General features: G+C 38.2%; 1 protein-coding gene across 3 annotated transcripts; it reads left to right on the forward strand.

Annotated features, from left to right (window-relative positions):
- The first annotated feature begins 3,397 nt into the window (after nucleotides 1-3,397).
- Nucleotides 3,398-23,798, forward strand: LOC143854153 (nuclear matrix constituent protein 1-like). Of its 3 annotated transcripts, none has more exons than XM_077363973.1 (8): nucleotides 3,399-4,216; nucleotides 4,842-5,051; nucleotides 16,547-16,800; nucleotides 16,939-17,209; nucleotides 17,296-17,379; nucleotides 20,333-22,428; nucleotides 22,520-22,760; nucleotides 23,360-23,798. In XM_077363973.1, exons 1-8 carry the CDS (start codon nucleotides 3,914-3,916, stop codon nucleotides 23,543-23,545), a joined length of 3,645 nt encoding a protein of 1,214 aa, XP_077220088.1. In that variant the 5' UTR covers nucleotides 3,399-3,913; the 3' UTR covers nucleotides 23,546-23,798. The 3 variants fall into 3 exon arrangements, with proteins under 3 accessions (XP_077220090.1, XP_077220088.1, XP_077220089.1); XM_077363974.1 differs by having other exon boundaries at nucleotides 23,366-23,798; XM_077363975.1 differs by lacking the exon at nucleotides 23,360-23,798 and having other exon boundaries at nucleotides 3,398-4,216; nucleotides 22,531-22,692.
- Nucleotides 23,799-24,884: the final 1,086 nt, after the last annotated feature.

The raw sequence follows: 24,884 nt of genomic DNA on the forward strand, positions 1-24,884 counted from the left end.
ATTGAAGAGCATGAACCTCCGCTTCAGTAGAATCCATTACTCCAGTACACCCATAAAAGATACAGATGATGTTGGCATTATTACATCATGCTCTAGCTTATGTTTCTTCCCTTTCCAACGGTGAAACAAACATCCCCTGAGATGAATTTTTTTTTTTTTTTTCAATTCCTAATCTTCCCTTTCCCTATCGGCACTGTCACATTTTTCCATTTCAGTTTTCGATTCCTCTCCCAACATCCAAATTGCTATTCAAACCCCCTAATCCCAAAGCCTGGTTTGTTTTAGATTTTGGGTCCAAAACTAATTATTGGACTCAATTCTCAAATCCAGAACAAACAGTGTCTGAATGTAATTTTGAGTCCAGTAATCAGTTATGGACTTCAAATTAGCTCTCAAAATGCAAAACAGACAGAGCCTGAGTATACATTCATATGTATTCACACTCAAACAGAATCAAAAGCCCAAAACATTTGTAATCATCTAAATTCAAACACTGTCACCCAAATCATTCATCCTATCAGCATGATGGGGAAGGAAAATAAAACAGGCGGAATGAAGAAAAAAATGTAGTGATAGGAAAGAAATCAAAAGATTTAACGAGAAGAAGTAGCAATGACTAATCCAATGCTGACCAATCTACGTCATGCTCTAAGAAAGGAGTGCAGCGTTTATAGCTAGGGCGGAGAGGGGGGAGGGGACTTTTATACTCATAAGGTTCTAAATAAACAAAGTGGCTACCAAGTTTTTGTTGAGTCGGTGATACAAAGTCACCAGTTCTATTTCATTCTTGGAGTGGGTCCCACGTGGGCTTTTTAAGTGGGATGTGTTTTCTTTCTATAGATATGGTTTGTATATGAAAGAGAGGGTTTTGAATAAGGTAAAGTGTAGAGAGGAGAGGAGAAAAAGATACGACAGGACAAGAGCGTTTTCTCTTGGAGGCCCTAGGATGGCTTCTGTGGCGAAGCAAAAGCAATGTGCTTCTTCTTGAGGAGAAAGCTAGGGCTAGGCAAGGCACATTCTTCTTCTTGTTTACCAAGGCACATTCTTCTTCTTCCTTTATTTTTCTTCTTCGTAGAGCTCTCTTCTTTGCAAGAGAAGCATTGTATTAAAGAGTTTTCCTCATACTCAATGTAGAGATTTGAGGGTTGCGTCAGGATTGCATAGAAGGTTGGAGAAAAGGATTTTACCGGTGGAGGTAACGCTCTACTGGTTTGGTTATAAATAGTGGATTGTGTGTTGCCTTGTCCGGTGAGTAGCCAATTGTTGTGAATCACGTATATTCTTGTCTTCTTGTGGTTGCTTGTAATTTGCTCTAATTATGGTTGTTGTTTTATTCGGCATGTATATTTTCTCCATCTTGTTTGTGCAAGATCCTGGGTATATCTGTTTGTTCACTGGTGGTAGATCGGCCGGTGTTATCGGTGGTGGGTTTTGGACGCTACAGTCTTCCCATCATATATAGTATAGACAAGTACAATGAACATGGCATTTGGACCAAAAAACATGTTTGATTATTGAACTTTCTACTCATGGAGCTGATTATTGTACATTTTTTTTTCACCATCTACTTGACAAAGTCCCCAGAATGAAGGGATGAGATTGCTTGATTCTCAGGCTTGGCACATCTATGGCATGGCCCATCACACAGACGTATGGATCTTCTTGCGTAGATAGGGAGAAGATACGGGTCAGACACTCTCCTCGAAGAGTACACTAGAGAGAGAGGTCCCACACTCTTCTTGTGTGTAGAGAGTAGACCTGGCAGACAGGCGGGCCGGGCCGGTTTTGACCCGGCCCGTAAGGGTCCTGGTCAAACGGGACCCGGAAAATTTTACGGGTCACTAAGCTTGGACCTGGACCCGACCCGTACGGGCCGTGTTGACCCGCGGGTCACCCGGATATTTGACATATTTTTAAAGATTTTTTTTTATTTGTAGAGGGATTTGCTAGCCACCTTCGCCAACCATTTATGTTGACTGTTTGAGAGATTTGTCTTGTTGTCGCGTGGTTCAAACTGCAACAAAGATTTGGCAGAAGTACCGATTGTGAAAAGGTGGCTAGCAATACATAATAATCACGGGTACTAAGTTTTAAATGAGAAATTACCGAAAAATGGAACCAAAGTAGAAAATTGCAGGGAAAAAACCGAAAAGATGTTCTAAAATATGACAATTACGGAAACAATTACATTGAAAAATGAAAAGTTATGACAATGACGAAAAAAAATACATAGAAAAAGTAAAAGTTATGACAATTACGAAAAAAAAAGTTCCAAAATAAAACATTTTGCACTTTTCTACGTGCGCCCCGGGCACACGCGGGTCCACCCGGCCCGGCCCAGTTTTGACGGGCCGGGTGGACGCGCGGGTCCGGGTCACTTTTTGCCAGGTCTACTAGAGAGGGAGAGAGATATGGGTCCCACACCCTTCTCAAGAAATAGATGAGAGAATCCACACTCTTCACACGTGTAGAGTGGGAGAGAGATATGGGTCCCACTCTCTTCTAAAAAAATACACTAGAGAGAGAAAGGAGAGGTCCCACTCTCTTCTCAGAGAGATATGGGTCCCACGATCTTCTCAACAGATAGACGAGAGAGAATGAGATCCCACACTCTTTGCATGTGTGGTGGGAGACAGATGGGTCCCACACTCTTCTTAAAAAATTCACGAGAGAGAGTAGTGGGAGAGAGATATGGGTCCCACACTCTTCTTAAAAGCTTAGTAGTGGGAGAGAGATATAGGTCCCACACTGGTTAAACAATTCACGAGAAAGAGGTCATGCGCCCTCTCCAGTGTAGAGAGGAAGACAGATGTGGGTCCCACACTCTTTCTCAAAAAACAATGCATGACATAGAAATCCCAAACTCTCCGCATGTGTAGAGTGGGAAAGAGATATGGGTCCCACATTCTTCTCAGAAGTGAGAAGATACACGAGAAAGAGAGAGAACCCACACTCAGCATCTGTAGAGGGAGGGAGATATGGGTCCCATACCCTTCTCAAAGTTTTTTTACCTGGGACAGCCCCCTTTCGTGCATCTATGACTAATCTTTTTTAGTTTTATACTAAAGAGAGCTTTCCCGTGTAAAAAACACGGAGACGAATATCTCAATTCCATAAAAGAGAGAGGCCCCACGCTCTTCTCAGAAGACACATGGGGCAAATAAAGAATGCTTATCTACACCATTCCCAATTTCAACTTTTTGGCATATTCTACAAAAATTCCCCAATCTTATTCAGTTAATCCCCCTCGTGAAACAGAGTACCGTTACTCAAACCGAAATTACTCAAATGACCAGACAAACGACCAGCTTAAAGTGTTAAAATCACCCTACCAAAAGGGCATTTTAGTCACACAGAATACACCAAGTGTTCGTTCCAATAAATAAAAGCCGAGCTATCCCCAAAAAGCGCGGAAAGGCCAAAAAAAAAGGCAACGAATTTTTTTGCCTTCTCTTCTTTCACCGTTCTTCGCATTTGCACTCGGATCCGTGAGTTTTTTCTTCCCCGCATTTCAGAATCTCCTGCATTTTTACTCTCTATTCTCGCTCTCTCCCCCCAACAATTTGTGAGATTAGGGTTTTCTAGGGCATCGGTAAGAATTCCATTTCTTGTCTGCATTGTGTTAGTTTTTTCGTTTCCCTTTTTGGTTTATTCTCCTTGAAGCAGTGAATTTAGGGTTTCTTGAAATTGGTAGATTTTCCTTTTCTAGGGCTTCGGTAAGAGGCGAATTCCGTTTCTCGTCCGCCGTGTGATTGTTTTTCGTTTACCTTTTTGGTTTTTTCTCCTGAAAGCCGTGAATTAGGGTTTCGATAAGACCTTTGCTTGTTAGTTTTTTTTTTTTTTTTTTCTTTATGACGGAGAAATTTGAGATCTGGAATTGCAAAATTCGTGAGGGATTTTTGGAGGAGAGTTGATGATGTTTACTCCTCAGAAAAAAGGGTGGCCAGGATTTTCGATTTCACCGAGAACAGAGGTTTCTTCAAACCCTAGAAATGGAGGTGTTGGGAAAGGGAAGAGTGTGGCTGTTGTTGACGGGCCACATCCGCCATTGTCTTTGTTAGGTGAGAATGGTGGCAATGCTGTTGTGGGATTCGATGGTGGCGGTGAAGGAGAGGTATGGCGGCAGTTTAGGGAGGCAGGGTTGTTGGATGAGGTATCAATGGAGAAGAAAAACCGCGAAGCATTCTTTCAGAGGATATCTAAGCTTGAGAATGAGGTTAGTGAAGAATACATATTGTTTTTCTGTTTATTTCTGTTTGTTTGCTATATTGGTTTTGAGCAAATTGTGATTTCTTGCCTAATGTCCTGATTGGGTTTTGTGGGTTTTTGTGTTTTTTTTAATCCTTTAATCTGGGAGGGTTCAGTTAGTAGTGGTTTTTCCCCTGTTGTATCCATGTATTCATGGATCATACATTGCTTATTGTGTTTTGTTTCTAACCTTTTTATTATGCTGTGTGCCTAATTGGCTGTAACATAAATAAGTAAAGTAAAAGATAGAAAAGAGAGGGGGAATGGTTGATTCAAGGCAACCGGACCGCCTAACGGTTCAATAACTCTCCTAGAAACACTGGAGTACCACATCACAAACCCATCTTCCCTCTTACAAGATACATCACCAATAACTAACCTCCACAAGCTAAAACAAATAACCACATAATAACTACATTGTAACTACTCAAATATACTACACTAGCATGCCTGATAGTAAATTTAATTTAGGTTTTGAATGAAGTTGTTCATGGGCTTTGTTCTCATCTTTCAGTTGTCTTTCTAGTGCAAGATTTGGATGTGATGTTACATGGTGGTTTCATTTTTATGTATCTAACTGCGTTTTTACACAGCTTTATGAATACCAATATACTATGGGGCTTCTCTTGATTGAGAAGAAGGAGTGGATTTCTAAGTATGATGAACTGCGGCAAGCATTGGAAGAAGCAGAGGAGATGCTAAAACGAGAACAAGCTGCACACTTGATTGCCATGTCTGAAGTAGAAAAGCGTGACGAGAATTTGAAGAAGGCCCTCGGGGTGGAGAAACAATGTGTTTCGGATGTATGGTATTTTCTTATTTGGTGTTTACATCTCCTTTGCTTTAATTTTCATTCTGCTTTGAAAGCCTCATGGATGTTTCTTTGCACTAGTTCTTTTTTTATACTATAACATTCTCTTTGGATTTTTTCATATTGTAGAATTTTGACCATATTGCATTTTAGGTTTTCTGTGCAAAAATTACAATGATGGCATTTGGGGTCTATGCTTAAAAACTGTCTTGAATCAGAGCTGAAAGGGATTTGCTCTAAGTAGGCATGACCATTTTTTTTTTGGCTTATTGTATTTTTCTTTCCAGGTTAGTTGTTGTGTTCTTTTCTTTTTTTATTTCTTGAGCCTTAAAGCTTGATCAAGTTGCCTAACATCATCTCAAGCCTTCCCAAATTTTGATGAGTCTTTTTCTTGATTTATGCTTTGAAATAGATTATAGTTTGGAAATGCTTGCAGCAATTGTACCTCACATTAACCTTTGATGGGTGGATCCACTAAGCACATAGTGGTTGTGGGTAGCACCTATTGTGTACTTCTTCTCTTCACATTTGCCTGGGCACCACTTATATAATTGTTTGTTTTCACCTTGATAGTTGGCAAACTCATTGGATTCCTTGGTGACTTGGGGGAGTCAACCTAAATCGGCCGTATGCCGAGTTGATCTACCATACTAACCAAGTTTATGCACAACTTGGGTTTGACTCTGTTGGTCATGATTGATACATGTCTTGGCCTATTTGGGCATTTAATGAGGTGAGACTTTATGAGCTTTAAGCTTTTCCTTTTTGTAATTTCGAAAAATTTCCTAAGTGACTCAACTAAACTACACATTTGGTCACTTAGTAGTTTTGGTGGAAGAAAGGTTTTAAATTTTGGTTTCAGTTTCGGTTTCGCTCACCATGGAAAACAGAACTATTTTGCTTTTGCTTGAAAATTCCTAGGGAAATCCTGTAACATCTCAGAAACATATGCAAGTGATAGAATTTAAAAATAAAACTTCAAGAAATGCTCAAATAACACAAATACACACTTAGAAACCATCACATAAGCAAGACAACTAGCCATAATGGTTTAAAAATATTGAGCACCCAGTGACATGTGCTGCCGTGCATGTCTGATACTGACATACTGTACACACCTAATTTCACATGTAATTTGTATAAATATTTTTACTCAATACATGCACTACATTTCACATGCAATTCATATGAATATTATTATGTACTACATACATATATAGTATACAACTATTACATTTACAAATTTGGTTTATGCATTTTGGTCTTTTCAGTTTCGGGTGGTGGAACAAAAACATTTCGGTCGTTTCATGTGTTTTACTTGAAATTTAAAACCATGACTAGAAGTAATGACATTATTGCCTTATCCATTTATTGGTAATTTTTCTTAATTGTTTTACTTTTTTTTTTTGAAAGAGAGCAATTGTTTTACTATTCTACCCCGAGTTATTTGTCAAATTAGGTTTAAATGATCTAATTTTTTATGCTCTTTATTTTAATGGAAGTGATATATTTGCCCCCTTTTCTTTCCCAGTCACCCCTCTAGTTTATTTATGACCACGGTTTTAAATTTCGATTTCGGTTACGGTCTCCATGGAAATGCCACCTTTTTCGGTTTCGGTTGGAAATTTTGATGGAAATCCTATAAAATCGTGAAAACGTGTGGAAACATATGCGAACGATAGAATTTTAAGATGAATCTTCAAGAAATGCTATGACAATTAACAAGCACAAATACACCCGTAGAAACCATTACATAAGCAAGCAAACCATTCATAATGGTTTAATAACACCGAACACCTAGTGACATGCGCAACAACGCATATCTGGTAATCAAATACATACCACAATTCGCACGAATTCATATAAATATTTATGCATAATACTTTCCTGTATATTCAGGTGTGGTCCATCTCGGTCCCCCTCTTCTTTTAATGATATATTTTCGCCATTTTTAAAAAAAAAAAAATGCATAATACCACATTTTGTATGCAATTGATATAAATACAATCATGTAACACATACTGCTATTGTATACCGCTAATGCACTTACGATTGTGGTTTCAGTATCTGTCTTGGTTTCAGTATCGTTTCGATGGGGATGGAAACAAAAACATCTCGGTCGTTTTGTTTCGATTTCTGCGAAAATTTAAAACCATGTTTATGACTACTCTTTTTGCACTATAAAAATGTGGCTATGGGAAGAAAAAGGGGCAAATATGTCACTTACCTATTTTATTGGTAGCCTAGTTTTGAGAAGGCTGTGACTCACATTTTCTGTCTGAGCTTATTCTCTAAGCATACGGTCAAAGGGGGGTTGGTTATTGTTCATATTTTACAATCAAAGAGCGTTCGCATTAGAGAAACCTTGTAAGAGAATGAGGGGAAGAAGATACATCATCAGCCTTACTATTATTGACGTCTTGACTTTTAAGGCAAATAACATTTGATTCAACGCTCAAAGGCCAGCATTCAATATAACTTTGCTTTTTCTATACCCCTTGCTCTATTTTTTTTTTTGGAATTTTTGTGTGGGATTATTTTGTGTCATGGTGGTGGTTTGAAAATAGAAATCCTTTTTTCAATATAAAATCTATGGTTCTTCTTGTATGAGATATTTCTAGGTGGATACAACTAAAAGCTATGATTTGTGGACACGAATATGGGTGTTGTGTGTAGACACGGATACAGAGCATCGGACATGGCAACCCCCAAAATGGACGGGGAGAGGTCTAGAAACGGAGACACAATTACATATACACACACAATAAGAATCAATGGCAACACCAAAAGAAGTCATTTGGATGAAATTCCGTTTAATTTAGTACAATTTTCATTGTTACTCAATGTTATAAGCAAGAGGAATGATATCAGCACAACCATGTTTTAATAATTACGCAAACCTGGCTTGTATTTTCCTTTTTTAACTGGCTTGTGAGAGCTTTCTGGGAACTGTAATAACCTTTGACAGCACTTTAAATACTAAAAGACAAGATGGGTTAGTGGAAATATCAGATCTCTGTATAATATTTTGGTAAGAGGCTTTTGTCATTTCTGTCACCCATCATTAAGTTCTTTGAGAGAAAAGATATCAAGGAAAAAGGCAGCAGCGGCAGCTGTCAGAATTGCAGCAGAGATGTTGTAGAGTTGTAGCAGTCAAGGTTGCAATTTCACAGAGTCTCTGCAGTCAATGTTATATTTTACATTTTGCTTGTTGCAGTCTCACAGTCCCTGTAGTCAAAGTTACTTTTTACCTTGATTTAAGTAGGAGAAAAAGTTATTTACAAGGGAATTTTTTTTTTTGGGTAAAAGGAAGATGGAGTGTCTAAAGTCGTGTTGACACGTGTCCCCACCAGTGTCGACACGTGTATATGCTGAAATCCTGAAGTTTCCATGAATCATAGACTAAAAGAAACTCGAAAGAGTGCAAATAAAACCTAAAATGTTGTACGCATTGTGTATACGAGGTACCACTTTCAAATATGTAAACCGCTTTGAAGAAAGGAATCCTTCGCTTCTAAGCCATCCCTTTGAGTAGAATTAGAATTAGAATCCTTTGGAAGTAGAAAATCACCTTTTGGAAGAAGAACAAGAACAACAAAAAAAATTGCTAATATATCAACTGTAACGAGATTAGAGAAGAGTAGAAGGAATTGAGAAAGAAAGTGTGGAAGAAGTGAAGAAAATGGGGGCTTAGATGGGTTTATGTACTTTTGTTTGGTTAGGAAGGCAAAAAGAAGAAAATACCCTTTAAATGGCTATTAAATGATAAAAAACAGGCAAAAATAAGGACAAAACAGTCAAAAAATAAAAGAACCGTTATCTGGGCGTAACTGCAAATATATATATATATATATATATATATATATATATATATATATATATATATATATATGAGAAAACGGTTCCTATAAGAAAACGGTTCCTACACATATGTGTAGATAAGTTATCTACACACTAGCTTAAAACACAGTGGGGGCCACATTATTTGGGTGATCCAAACCATTCATTTTTAAGGCCCTCACATAGATAGGGTGTCCACAAAAAATCAGATCCATAGGATCATCCTAACCATTCGAACTGTTGAGGCAAAAAATGGACTAATTTGTGAAGGTTTAAAGACATCCATTTTACCTCCACAAATCGTAGGGTTGGGATGATCCTATGGATCTGATTTTTTGTAGACACCCTATCTATGTGAGGGCCTTTAAAATGGATGGCTTGGATCACCCAAACAATGTGGGCCCCCACTGTATTTTAAGCTAGTGTGTAGAGAACTCTCTACACATATGTGTAGGAACCGTTTTCTCTCTCTCTCTCTCTCTCTATATATATATATATATATATATATATATATATATATATATATATATATATACGAGGGCCTTTAAAATGGATGGCTTGGATCACCCAAACAATGTGGGCCCCCACTGTATTTTAAGCTAGTGTGTAGAGAACTCTCTACACATATGTGTAGGAACCGTTTTCTCTCTCTCTCTCTCTCTCTCTCTCTCTATATATATATATATATATATATATATATATATATATATATACGGTTTCGGACAAAACAGGGTGTTTCACTCTCACTTTCACCTTCCTTTTAGCATCGAAGTGGGATCACACATGTTGCGTTATGGTCGTCCATCAGATGATTGGTCCTGATCTCACAGTTGTGCCACGTGGGACCGGGCGTGAATAGGATTTAAGAGAGAGAAGGAAGAGGGCTGGGGCTAAGGCTGGTGGTAGTGCTGCTGCCTTCATGTGTCCACGCGGAACCATCCGTGTGTCCATTTCAATGTCTGTAACGGATGGTTCCGCGTGAACCATCGTTTTCATATGGTACCCATTTCACTGTTAACTCAAAGATTTTGGACTGCCGCGTCAGAAATTTAGACGCCAAGTAGACTTGAGGGAGGAGGGAGGGCTGCCACGTGGTCGTGAACAGTGAACAACCCTTCCTCCTTATAATATATTAAATAAGGAGAAAGAGATGAATTATTTATTAACTAGCAGGAAGAGAGCTCCAAATGTATAAGCCTCCTAAGAACAACAAAACCTCCTGTTGTGGAAGGGTCATTTGAGAAATGACAATCAGTAACAACTGGCCTAATTAAAGGCACCATTCCTGAATGCTTCAAGCTTTAACACTAAGCAGCCAAGGATAAGCTCAGACCATGTTATTTCACTCAGCCAAGGATAAGCTTAGTGCAATTCGCACCTTGGGAGGCCAAGGCTCACTCTCAAAACCCGTAACTTTCCAAAGAAAATGCTGATCCCAAAAAAAGCTGATCCCAAAAAATGTCCTGAGATGAGGCTTCTCCCATCTATTTATAAAGGAATAGAGGTCTTTAGAAGCAGGGCAGTTTGACAGTTTGTGGAGAAATGCTTGGCAACTGTGTCTCAGAGGCTTCCTGCGAGGGAGCTTTTGAAGGATCCCTTTCTCAAATTGATGATTCCAGTTTCAATTCTAGGATGGTTGAGTGTTGGAGAGACACTGATGAGATCAACCCCCTTCTGAGGCAACCTCTATTCGACCCGCATCTCAGTAGCAACTCCTTAATCACCCACTGATAAATTCTCCACATGAAAATGAGAATGATTGGAGATATGATATTGTCAGGATTGAATCCTATCGTATTGATTTCTTTGATAAAGAAGAGGATGAGCCTTCTGCAAATGAGAATGATTGGAGATGTGATATTGTCAGGATTGAATCCTATGGTATTGATTTCTTTGATAAAGAAGAGGATGAGCCTGCTGCAAATGTGGATATCTCAATCAAGGGAAAATTTAGAGACGGTGAGGACATCTTTCTGGGGCTCAGGATTGCAGATAAAGGAGGTTAATGATCTAAATTCATTTCCTAATGTTCACAATTGTATCATGCATCTGTTGGTTTTTCTAGTTGTAAAATCCATATTTATTAGACTCTATGTGAAAAGTGTAAAATCTATGAGAAAAGTGTAAAATGCTTTGCTATATAACCAAAAAAGGGTGGGCCTATACCAATTTGTTCTCCTACCATGTATTTTGTTGGATTTAAAATAGAAAAGGAAAAGTAAATAGTTGAATAAGAACATAAAGCACAGACATACCAATCCATTAACATTTAAATAGTTTAATACAAAAAGAGTCATCGAGGCAAACTTAAGTAGTCTATTCTATTACAATAATAGAATAAGACAAAAAAGTGAAAGCGAAAAAAAAAATAAAAAAAATTTAGACATCACTACAAATTCTAGATGATGATTCCAACATGTTAATATTTTTTTCCAGTTCTTTATAGTCTTTTCGTAAGGCATTATACATATAATTGAGGCTCTCAAAATGAAATTGGACTAACTGTAGATCTTCATAATTGCAGTCTTCAATTTGAAGGTCATAGCTCTCTTTTATGTGCTCAATGCCTTTTTTAGCCACGTCTTGTTCTGCGTCAATCTTCTGTTTAAAAAGTTTCCTGTAGAATCTCAACTCTGAGCCCTCCTCATATGAATTTCTAATGTCTATAGTTGCTCTATAATAGCCCGTTCTTTCACATAGAGCGAACGTGTATTCTGGAGGCAGTAATATATTTTTTTTTGTTTTTTTGTAAAAGCTCATTCGATATGCTTTTGAAAGATATTTTATGCACTTTGACATCCATGTTATCTGCAACAACAAATAAAACATGTAATCCCCAATGAAGGAGGGGAGGCAGGGAGGGAGGTTTTAGCAGTAGGTGTCCAATACCAATGAACTGACAAAGTGACAAAGTGACCAGCCATAAAAAAACAAGCAGAAGAAATCAAAATCCATTTTGTTTTGGAGGAGAATGGGAGATACATCAACACTTGATATTTACGACAATTCCTAGCTTTCAACATATAATGCATGGTTTCATGACACAAATAGAATCAAAACATCCAAAAGACCTATTGAGACATGAATCATATTGATAAACATATGCTGAACAGACCCATTACCAGCATCCACCAAATAGCTGCCCAAAACTAAGACCTTCCGTCAAGAACAACAACCCCAAATGAAGGCTTCAACACAAAGGTAACTGATGAGGGAATAAATAGAGAAACTCAAATATCAAACATGATATTTAAGTTTTTTCACAAAATTTTTCATTCTAGAGCCCATGATAAAGATTACAAGTTTTATTTGTTGTTGCAGATAACATGGATGTCAAAGTGCATAAAATATTTTTCAAAAGCATACTGAATGAGCTTTTACAGAAAAAAAGGATTACTGCATCCAGGATACACGTTCGCTCTATGTGAAAGAACGGGCTATTGAGGGCTCAGAGTTGAGATTCTACAAGAAACTTAAAAAAAAATAGATTGACGCAGAACAAGACATGGCTAAAAAAAGCATTGAACACATAAAAGAGCGCTACGACCTTCAAATTGAAGACTGTAATTATGAAGATTTGCAGTTGGTCCAATTTTATTTTGAGCATTTCAATTATATGTATGAAGCCTTACTAAATGACTAAAGAACTGGAAAAAGATCAAAATGTGGGAATCATCATCTAGAATTTGTAATGATGTTTGAATTTTTTTTCTTTTTCTTTTTTTGTTTTCACGTTTTTGTCCTATTGTAATAGAATAGAATATATAAGTTTGCCTCGGCGACTCGTTTTGTATTAAACTATTTAAATGTTAATGGATTGGTATATCTGTGCTTTATGTTCTTCTTCAACAATTTATTTTCCCTTTTCTATTTTAAATCCAACAAAATGCACTGATCTCATTGTTAATAGATCAACTGGTAGGAGAACAAATTGGTATAGGCCCACCCTTTTTTGGTTATATCGCAAAGCATTTTACACTTTTCTCATGGATTTTACACTTTTCACATAGAGTCCAATAAATATAAATTTTACAACTAGAAAAACCCAACAGATGCATGGTACAATCGTGAACATTAGAAGATGAATTTAGATCACTAACCTTCTTTATATGAAATCTTGAGCCTCAGAAAGATGCCCTCACCTTCTCTAAATTTTCCCTTGATTTCAAGATTAGAGATAAAAGATTAAAAGATTAAGAAAAGATGAAGAGATTACTAACGTAATTTCAATTTTTCCGATTTGGAAATGAACTCTTCCGATTCCATCCATGTTCTCCTATCGAAATTTCAGAATTTCAGACTCATAGCAGCCTTGATTGTATAGGTTCTCCTTATATGTTCTCTTGTTTAGCTAGAATCTAAGCACATAATTCCAGACTCGTAGCAGCCTTGACTGTATATCTTCTCCTATTTAGCTACATTGTTCTCCTATTTAGCTACATGATTTAGCAATTTCCTAATACCGAAATCCTCTGAATAGTGGGAAACTTCAGCACGTATATTGATCCTACACTCTGCCACACGAGCCTGGTCTCAGGTAAAACTGACTTAATTAAAAGCCAACAAAATCATTGGTTTATATTGATCCTATACCCTTTATGAATCAATGGGGTAAGATCACGCAATCAAGGTGGCCCACTCTGTTGTTAGATAAAGGTCAAGAGCTTTTCATTGTACCTGTGTCTTAATTTTGATTTGTATCGGATGCTAATGTGTACAGGGGGCTGATAACCAACAGTATCATATTGACTTGGCAAACGGGTGGGCCGGGCCGGGTCAACCCGTGGGTGATGCGGGTGCGGGTCTCACGGGTCGGGTCAGGAAATGACCCGCATTTTTGCGGGTCAGAATTTACGTGACCCGCGTGGCCCGCGGGTGGGCCGGGTCAACCCGCGGGTCACCCGCAAATTCGAACCATTTTTTAATTTAGGGAAGTGGAGGGAGACTCATTGAATGTGATTAGATGGTTGAGTGGGTTAGTGTTGCCTCCTTGTAGATTCTCTTCTATTTTTGTTGAAATAGATGATTTAATTGCGGGCTCATCTATTGTTTTCAATCATGTGCGGAGATCTGCAAATGGGGAGGCAGACTCTTTGGCTAGGGGTGGGGTTAGGAGGTGGTTTGACTTCCTTCCTCGAGAATTGTCTTGTTTTATTGCTTCATGTACTTTTGGTTGTATCTATCTCGATCCCCTTATTAATGAAATCATCCTGCCATTCAAAAAAAATAAAAATAAAATTGCCCGAATCACACTTGCATTGTTATCCCTAATAATTCATTCTCCTGATTCAACTAGGTTGCCCTTAGAAGCCCCATCTCCAAATCACCGAAACACCCTTAAAAAGGAGAAACTTTGATTGGAGCCATACCCAAATAGGAGAGAGTCAATTATTCGACAAAGGAACACTCTTTTTTGGGTTTGAAATTTTCATCAATGTAAAGTATCCACTCAATGATAGACACGATAATAATAGGAATAGGCCTTACTTTACCTTCCATTATCTTTCCACATCTCCCCTTCCAAAGCTCCTAGGCTATTATGGAAGGGACAATTCTGATGATATTGCCATATTGGTGGAGAGCTTATTTATTCCTGGTAGGAGTTTACTTTGAATTCAAATTTGAAACTCTATATGGTAGACATAAAGTTGTGTATGATGGTTTACTTTGAATTGTTGAATATTATTGAAGATTTTTCTCTTCTCTCTCCCTTATGGACTCATTTGGCCCTAGATTTCTCTCCTTTTTGTCTGGTGGCCTCAAGGTTTGCTCCAAGGTAAGACTGCGATCTTTCCTTCTCGTGGTTCAGACCTTAAGCTTTGGTTATAGTTGGGCGCATTAACCATTCAGCCATGGATTTAAAACGGCTCATCTGACTTCCAGTTGAATTGAAATCTTCGGGAGGAATCAATGAAACAACATCAATTAAAATCCTTATTCTAAAAATTGATATTGAGAGAAATCAATAGTTTTTTTTATTCAGGAGACAAGCTTATGTTGAAGGAAAATTTTAAAACTCTTGCAGAGTGTAAAATCAAGAAGAAGAACAAACATTTGGGATGGCTACCTACATTTGGAAAGAAAGACCTCTACAATCCCCATTTGACTTTTTTGATCAATTGCAGCATAGAGTAACTCCTTCCTCATTCTGTATAATAAGGTATAATGCTCCTTTACAAATTCAAAACCACATCAAACTCAAAGAAGAAAAATTAATATTCAATTTATTGTGTCACCTCTCTTTGGAGACGAAATAAAACTTAAAATTTTTTTTTGCCAAAAAAACTGAAAAAAAAAAAAACTAAGAACACCCTCCCAAACTCTTTAACAGCTTTACAAATTCTCCTCCTATCATCATCATCATAATATCAAGCCTCATCAGCAGACACCCACTTCAGATGCCATGTGAGTTCTTGAAATTCCCTGTGCATCCTACATCGACGCCAACGTCAGCTTGACACATGTCTGTCTCCCCCCTCTCCTGTCCTAAGTGGAATCCACATCAAAATCCTACATGTAATACACATCAGCACACCTGATGGGTGCAAAACCCAGCCTAGATTTCTTTTAATGCTGAATTAAAATATCTTTATAAATATTTTAATAATTAATATATTTTAATGTGAAAGATAATGTACCATATCTTTTAATGTATCAATTAATACATTTAATGTACCACATATCTTTATAAACTAAAATACACATTATATTTTAATGCTCTATTTAGTATAACATATTTTTCCTACTAGGGTTCCGTGAATTATTAGTAGAATATTCTTGTTTTGTGGGGTTTCCTCTAGTATTTAAATTTCTTTTTGGTGTTGCTACCATCCCTTCTCAAAGCATCCAACCTACAGCCACTGCGAACTTTCTGTAATGGTTCGTATCTCTCTATGGACGATCTTTATTTGTTAATGGATTAATTAATTGTGTGCCATTGGCTGGTGATGTGTATTGCAGCTCTATTGTTGCGTTTAAATACATTTTCCAATGTCAAGGTTGTGTGATTGAAATATTGAATTCCCTCCAAATTCATTTATCCATAAGTAAATGACGTTATTCATGGGTCAAAGATTTTTTGTTCCATTCTATGGCTTCCTGTACTGCCAGTTGGATGTGTATGTGGAAATTCATATTCCAGCTTTTGATGTTGTGCAGTCAAATCCTCTCCAAATTAATAGTGGTGGGTGAGATAATGTGTTGCAAACCCGACATGGGTACCCAGTGTGTCATACTTGGCAAACACAAAAAATAGGATTTGTGGATTCAGCAATAAATTTTAGAATTTTAGTACTTTTATATAACAATAGGGAAAATCTTATTAGTAGGATTGATAGAACTCAAAGCATGTGGTAAATGTAATATTAATGAAATTCGTCACTTTAAAAAAAAAAAAAAAGCCGGTGGTAAATGTAAATTTAAGTAGGTTACATGCATATATGTAACTTTTTTTCCTTGTAAAAAGCTTACGCTTCTGCGTCTCTGTGCATCTCTAGTTTCCTTTTGTCATGGTGCCGATAAACAAGTGGTCTCGTTTAGTTTACTGATCGCTGGGACGATTGTTCTATTTTCTGCACCATGGCCCTTATTTATTTGGCTATCATGCATTATATTTCCAATTTTTTCAAATATTGTTGTTTGCTGCAGCTTGAGAAGGTTTTGCATGAGATGCGCACAGAATCTGCAGAAAATAAGTTCACTTCTGATAAAATGTTAGCTGAGGCTCAGGCTTTGGTTGCTGGTATTGAAGAAAAAGCTTTGGAGGTAGAAGCCAAGCTGCGTGCCGCTGATGCCAAGCTGGCAGAAGCAAGTCGAAAAAGTTCAGAGATTGAAAGGAAACTAGAAGATGTGGATGCTCGTGAAAGAGAACTTCGTAGGGAGCGGCTTTCCTTAAATGCTGAGTATGCCTTTGACTTGTTTCTATTCTTGTCTTCATATTGCTTTCTCTCAATTATTCTTGAAATAGTGTTTTGTAATTGTAATTGCAAATTTTCTTCTCATCCCTGTTGATGATTATAGTTGTTTGTCATGTCATTCAGGAAAAACGCGCATGAAAGTGATCTTTCCAATCAAAGAGAAGAATATAGAGATTGGGAAAGAAAGTTACAAGAGGCTCAGCAGAGGCTTTTTGAGAGCCAGGGACTTCTTAACCAGAGGGAGGACAGGGCAAACACGAAGGATAGGCTTCTTATTCAGAAAGAAAGGGATCTTGAAGAAGCACAAAAGAAGATTGAGATAACTAATTCAAATTTGAACAAGAAAGAAGCTGATATAAGTGCAAGACTAACTTCATTAGCTGTTAAAAAGGAGGTGAGTCTAATTTTAGTTATTTCTATGTTTGCCATCCATCTATGATTTCTTAAAATCATGCTTATTTTTATTTATTTTTGGGCCAGGAAGCTGATGTTCAGAAAAGTAACCTAGAGGTGAAGGAGCGTGATTTACTCGCATTAGAACAGAAGCTCACTGTCAGAGAAAACGTGAGTGCCTATCAATAAATTATATCCATAAGAAACTCTACATCCTTTGTTATTTTTTGGGAAGCTTCTGCCATATATTTATATTCTAGCATAAATTTCCATCTTGTCCACAACAGGAAGGGTGCGGTTTCTTTTTCTTTGAGCCCTATTGGGCTCTTTTCATATTTCTGATAATGAGTTTCCTACGATTTCAGTTTACAATTAGGGCCTAATAAAAAATTAGTGAAAAATTGAATTTAGGGTAATTTATTTGTATAGTGATGAAAGTTGTCAAGATTAGTTAGAGGCAGTTGTTCAATTTCTGTGATGCAAGTACTTTCTCTAGTTATTGGGGTCTGATATCAATCTTCTATGGGTACTATTATGGAAGGGGATTGGAAACGATGCTGGTTTGAAGGTTGGTGCCATGTTGGTAGAACTGGGCTGTGGGTTGCTTTTCAGTTTTTCAGGGTATATTTTAATCCTTAAGTAGGATATCTATTGGGCGCATCAATTTGGAAACTTTTATTCCATCCTGGCTCAAGAGTAGGTGTAAGAAACTACAAAACACTAAAAAACAAGCAAAACTCTTGGTCGCCTGATAGGTAGAAACAAATCCTAAAAATCAACCTCTTAGGATAAAAGGCAGGATAAGGGGGGGCCTCATTTTTCTTGATTCGTTTAACTTTGAAAAAGTACTAAAAACATTGTCTCCCTTTTGGTTAAAAGGGGCGCATAATCTCAAAGGAAAAAACCATGAAAATGGGGCCTTCTACTAATAATTCCTTACATGCATCAAATTAAAAAGGAAACATAAAGAAAAAATACAACTGGGCATACAAAGACAACCCATTAAACTAACAAATCCCTATGAAGCCATTGACATAAACTAGACTAAAAACATGTAAATGATCCCACGGACCACTAGCACGGATAATCATCACAGTAATAAGAGTTTTGCGTGCCTCTTTCCGGCACTTGCTTGAATGAGTTTTGCTATAAAACATGTTTGCAGCTTGCTGTGCATCAGTCTCCCCTGGTTGAGGCGAATGTAAGGGATCATTATTGCAATCATTGCCATAATGAGAAACTAGATGCTTTACGTTAAAAACGGCATAAGTACTCAAGTATCTTGACAACTTTAAGCGACATGCGTTACCATTGATCTTTCAATCACCTCACACAAACCAATCTTCCTGCTGCACTACTTGTTATAATCACTAATTGAGAAGCGATATGGAGTCAAAAGACTCAAAACAACCCACACATAGTCCCCTACGTCAAATACCGTTTCCTATACTTGTCGGCTTGAGCTTTATACTTTGAGTTTTCCATCTTTAACCTCTCTTTTACGTGTATATGGACAGCCTTCAAGTTCTCAGTCATATCTTCCTCCCTACCTGTCACTCGGCCAATTGCGACTATTGGAGATGAGTCTAAGGGTGGTAGAGGATTATACCTGCATACAATCTGAAATGGAGAGAACCTTTTGCTTCTATTTTGCAACCGATTTAAAACAAACTCAGTATGGACTAATTGGAAATCCTAATTTCCAGGCGTGTCACTTACCAAACTCCTAAGTAAATTGCCAAGGTTCCTATCTACTACCTCGGTCTGGCTATACTTCTGAGGGTGATAAGCACTGCTGAAATTTAATGGTATACCCATGTATTTCTTTAAATGCTACTAAAAATGACCGACGAACTTCCTATTCCTATTAGAAGTAATAGACAAGGGCACACCATTAAGCCGTACAATCTCCTTGAAAAATAGAGAAGCAATACAACATGCGTCCATGATCTTTCTACATGCAATGAAGTGAGCCATTTTAGAAAATCTATCAAGGACCCTAATAGACTATCCATACTTCTGGGGTCCATGGCAAACCGAGTCCAATATTCATAGATAAATCATAAATCAGCTCACGATGAATCTGGAATCGGTAAAGGCATGCACAAACTTGTGTTTGTGGTTGTTCCCTTTGCCAAGATGCCAACTGATATGTGTAGCCAACCTGATCTCCTTTGATGAACCAAAATGTTTTAAGAGCTAGAAAGTATACTTGTTTTTCTTTCCATTGTGGATCGCATACATATCATATTGTCACAGCTGTCCCAACAAAATATGGCATCCATCCATCTTGATCACATCGGAATATCGTTTACTGACTGGAAAAGTAATCAAGCAATGCTTGGTTACGCTTATCTCAACGTCATGTTTCAGCCATGACAATTTGTATGGGTGAGGATTGTCACTGGGCAATCACAACTTCGTGACTGTCTCCTCAAGACACCATGTTTTCACAACTCTTGCTTTCAATAATTCCCTTGTAGGCTTTCCTTGTTGCCATGCATGTTGTGTGAAAAATATTCCTTTGCAGCCAATCTTCTAACTCGTCTGCAGTTAGCATGCTGGTTTGTGTGTCCTTTTCCAGCACTTTCATGAATAAGTTTTGCTATAAAACTTGTCTGCATCACAGTCTCTGACCCTGTTACAATTTGATGATGGTTTCAGATTGGCTAATAATTTGATTGTAGATGTTTAGAATTTGGACTGCAGATAGATGAATTTCAGTATCTGTTTGTAAAGTTTTATAATTAAACATGTTGTCCTGCTTCTGTGCATTGAAATTTTTATACATTTTTTGTAAGGGAAATGATATTTACGCCCCTTTTGATCACCAGGGACACCCATTGCCAGTATACTTTGCAATCAAAGCCACTGGATTTTTCTGACATCAAGTGCATCAGCCCCCTTTTTGTCATCGATACACTGATGCTGGGTCTCCCTGGTGATCAAAAGGGGCGTAAATATCACTCCCCTTTTTGTAAACCTTTGTGATCCTTTCTGATAATCCAACCTTTGCATTGGTTTCATGTAGATGGAGATTCAAAACCTTGTTGATGGTTTCTTTTCTCCTAAATATAATTGATCCTTTCTGACCATCTGACCTTACTACTTTGGTTTCTTATAGATGGCGATTCAGAAGCTTGTTGACGAGCACAATGCTATTCTTGATAAGAAAAAAAGTGATTTTGAGTTGGAAATGGACCAAAAAAGAAAATCCCAAGATGAGGAATTGAAAAACAAGCTGAATGCAGCGAAGCAAAGGGAAGAAGGCATTGGCCACAAGGAGGAAAAACTTGTTAGAAGAGAGCAGACTCTAGAAAAGAAGTCTGAGAAATTGAGGGAGAAAGAGAAGGATTATGAATCAAAATTGAAAGATTTGAAGGAGAGGGAGAAGTCTGTCAAAGTTGAAGAGAAGGCCTTGGAGACGGAGAAAAAGCAAGTAGAGGCTGATAAACAAGAGGTTTTGAATCTCATGGCTGAACTTGAGAAAGGTAGGGCTGCTCTGAAAGAACAAGAACTGCACATTCTTAAAGAGCAGGAAAGTCTTAAAGTGACTGAAACTGAGCGGAGCGAATATCTCCGGCTGCAGTCAGAATTAAAACTGGAAATAAATGAATGCAGAACTCTGAAACATTCTCTTACATTGGAAAGAGAGGATCTTAAGCAGCAAAGAGACAAGTTTGAGAGAGACTGGGAAGCTCTAGATGAGAGAAAAGTTATTGAAAAAGAGCTGAATGAGGTTAATGAGGAAAGAGAAAAGTTGATTAGATGGAAACAAGACGAAGAAGAAAGATTGAAATCTGAGAAGCTGGCATTAGAGGCTCACATGCAAAGGGAGAGGGAATCTTTTAGACTAGAGAATGAAGCATTCAGAGCTACAATGGAGCATGAGCGATCGGAGATATTTGAAAAAGCCGAAAGAGACCGTGAAGTGATACGCCTTAATGTTGATGTTCATAAGCGTACACTTGATGCTGTTCTGCAGTCTATGACAGAGGAGAGGGACAAAAAGCTGCAGGAAAAAGAGGGGGAGTTTGAGGAATATAGAGATAGAGAGATGATTCACATTAATTCCCTCAAAGGACAAGCTCAAAGGGGAATGGAAGAAATGAGGTTAGAAAGGCAGATGATTGAAAGGGAACAACAGAAAATTTCCACAAGCAGGAAAGATCTTGAAAGAAACCGTTTCGATATACAAAAGGACATTGAAAAGCTTGATATTATTAGCAGGAACTTGAAGGATCAGAGAGAAGAGTTGATTAGGGAGAGGAGGCACTTCCTTGCACTGGTTGAGCAGCATAAGAGTTGCAGGAATTGTGGGGAATTGGTGCTTTCTGATTTCCAACCCTTACCAGAAGTTGAGCATAGGGAGGTTGTTTTGCTGCCGAGGCTGTCTGAAGGCTATTTGAAGGAGACTATGGAGGGTAGGATGGCTCCTGATGAAAATCTGACCATCGAAATGTCTCCACTAGGGGGAACAATTCCGAATTCCGCCAGTCCTGGTGGTCGCATGTCTTGGTTTCAGAAATGCACTTCGAGGATATTTAAATTTTCCCCAGGAAAGAGAGCCGACGACACTACTCAAGGTCAGTCAGATGGACTGCCTTTATTTTCCATGCAAGATAACAGGGAGGCTTCACATGGATTAGATGAAGCTGAAGATGAACTAGAACCATCCCTCGGATTAGCGAGTGATTCTTTTGTTATCCATGAAATCCAATCTGATAATAGTACTAGGGAGATGGAAGGTGAACCTACTCAATCTGTTGATGAAAAGAGTGACACTGCGAGGGCACAAGGCGTTGGCGTTCTTTCTGCATCGCCTGAAAATGTGCAAGACTCCCAGCCTCTGGTGACTAAGTCTATGAGACGAAACCCTGGAAGGAAAGGGAAGCTCAGAGCTACACGCTCAGTGAAACAAGTCATTGAAGAGGCCAGGGCGTTTATTGGGGAAACCTCCGAACAGAACAAGGATGAACCGCCAAATGGGAAAGCTGAAGATCTTGCACAAATCAACGAGGAAAGCCTGGGAAATTCTATTCACACAGATCGGAAAACTACAAATGTTGGGCGGAAGCGGCAGCATACTCAGGAGGCTGATGATAGTGAAGCACGTTCTGATAGTGTCACAACTGGTGGTCGGCGCAAAAGGAGGCAAACCATTGCCCCAGAGATTCAGAGTCCTGGAGGAAAACGCTACAATCTCAGACGATCTACTGTGTAAGTTCCTTATTTTTTCTTTTACCAGCATACTTGCCCTTTTAATTTGTTACCAGTCTGTCATCTAAAGTTGCATCTTAATGTGGTTCAGTGCGGGCGCAGCTGCAGCAGCTCAGGCGTTGCCTGATCGGACTGTAGGAACTGAGAAAGAAAATCATGGATCATCCGGATTGCCTGAAAAAGTTGCGGATGTTGGTGGCAAATTGGAAGAACAGGATCCTAACCTTGAATTCACTAATGCACCTTTGGTTGGAGTTGCTAATGAGATTGATACAAGCATACCATTGGTGCAGAAAACAATGACGGAAAGCATCGTGCAGAAAATTGTCAGGGTAAATGTTTCCTTTGCTTGTTTCTTTATTTCAATATGTTTCCCCCCTAGCTGGTTTTCTTTTTTTTCTTTTTCTATTCTTCGGCCTTATTTGTTGTCTTTCTTCTTGTATCTTCAAGGACCTTCTAAGGTCTCCTTTGTTTTCAATGAATTCTCTCCTACCATTAAAAAAAAAATGTTCCAGGGTTTTATTTTTGTTTGTTGCATTCCTACTATTCACCACTATTTGGTCACTTGTTAACTCAGTTCATGATTGTTACGAGTTGTGACCAAACTTCCATTTTCTTTTTCCGTGCACTTTGGTTGTCCATTCACGGCAGGGCTTCTGAGGATTTCCACCCCAGAGAATGAAAAAACCTGCAAGAGGCAGTTTGGCTACTGAATCCAACCAACCCATTCTTGCTTCTTGCAAGGCCAAAATATGTGGAAAAATGAGATATTTCAAATCGATTTGGAAGATTATCATCACCCCATTTTCACCTGATTTTTGGGAGAGAAAAGCCTTATATTTACCATTGTATCTTTGCTCTGCAAATTAGCTATTGCTACTACAAATATTTGTTGAACCATTATCACTAAGATGGTTTTTTTTTTGGTTAGTGGCAGCCCGAAATGAGAGAAATCCGCACAGACACTGGCGGCAGCGTTGATATGGAGTTAGTTGATGGCACAGAGTTCAGTGAGCAGAGTGAAGACAGTGAAGATGGTTGTTGGGATGAAGGGGATGACTCCGAAATCGGCAATGCGTCGATAGGGAAGAAACTGTGGAATTTCTTTACGACATGACCAAGCTGCGCTCTCTTTTCTACTGTGGCCGGTGGGGTCTTGACTGCATCTGTTTTTTTGTTTTTTGGGTCTGCTGTTAAGTGCTCTCTCTCATGTCTGTATTTGTCATTGAAAAATGAGTACAGACTTTCTTTGGTAGGACTTTCCCTTTGTTTTGAAGGATGTGTTACATATATATATTTGATGACGTAGGAATGATGTGTTACATTATTATCTCTTGTTTGATTTCACGTAACAGCTGATTCTTTTCTGATTGCTAGTCTGGTCCTTGACTACTCATTATGAGAAGCTGGTGTGGTGAGTACAATAGAATCTAGCACATCCACTGAATGGTGTCGGTTCCTACATGTTAATAGGTGGTTTGGGGCCGTAGCATTTGAAAGCATTCATCTATCCACATTCAATGATCTCATTGATTGGATGGTTAGGATTTTGCAATAGAAGAGGAAAAAAAAAACATAAATTCAGCATTATGAATTGCTACCGTCAAGATTGCTTCAGCTGGTCAGTCCCATCTGTGATGTGTGTGTGTGTGTGTGTGTTTTTTTTTTTTTTTTGGGGCGGGGGGGGGGGGGGGGGGGGGATGTTGGGCCGCACCGTGAGGTGATACACTGATGAAGGTAATGGTCCTCACCATACCACGATTTAACTGTAATATCCTAGATTTTAATATCTTAGGGTGTTTTGTTTTGTTTTGTTTTGTTTTTTTTTTTTTTTTGTTTTTTTTTTTTTTTTTTTATGATCAAGATAACACCATCCCACTGACTTAACTGCAATATCCTAGATTTTAATATTTTAGGGTTTTTTTTTTTAATGTTTTTTATATTTTTTATGGTAATGTTTTATCCAGGACGAAGATTGATGTAATCAGGAACAGGAAATCCTTGTTTCTGCTCATCTCATGCCGGATAGCCCAATTAGTTCATCTGTTATTTCGAGAAGAACACATTTATTTTACCAGATATTTTTTTTCTTCTCATTTCTCCTTGTTGTCTCCATGGTTTTAAGAAATATTTCTTTTAGACTATGGGGTTGTACATTTTCTTCTTAATCCATATTTAATATGCTTGAGCCGAGTGGGGCTGAGCTTTTGCTAAAAAATGTATTGCAATCAACCTGAATGAAACCCGATTTTGTGGTAAAAGCTCAACCCAAATTCTAAAAAATCGACCAGAGGAGTTGAGAGTTGGGTTGGGAGAGATTTGAGAGGGCACGTCTGAAGAGAGCATGAGAAATCCCTAAAAACTGTGAAAAAAATAATCCTATTCAAATTGCTTTTTTTCCCCATCTCTCACAAGTGGCCCCACTAATATTATTTTCATGATTGCCAAACATGCCC

Source organism: Tasmannia lanceolata, unplaced genomic scaffold, assembly GCF_043159265.1.
Source record: "Tasmannia lanceolata isolate RefF3 unplaced genomic scaffold, GAP_Taslan_0.1 ptg000020l, whole genome shotgun sequence".
Taxonomy (NCBI): Eukaryota; Viridiplantae; Streptophyta; class Magnoliopsida; order Canellales; family Winteraceae; genus Tasmannia; species Tasmannia lanceolata.

Excerpts from the sequence above, each read along its gene's own strand:
- LOC143854153 (XM_077363973.1), top strand. The coding sequence starts at position 3,914 with ATGATGTTTACTCCTCAGAAAAAAGGGTGGCCAGGATTTTCGATTTCA. Across the intron at positions 17,210-17,295 it reads CATTAGCTGTTAAAAAGGAG|GAAGCTGATGTTCAGAAAAG; the intron begins GTGAGTCTAATT and ends TTTTTGGGCCAG. Across the intron at positions 22,761-23,359 it reads TCGTGCAGAAAATTGTCAGG|TGGCAGCCCGAAATGAGAGA; the intron begins GTAAATGTTTCC and ends TTTTTTGGTTAG.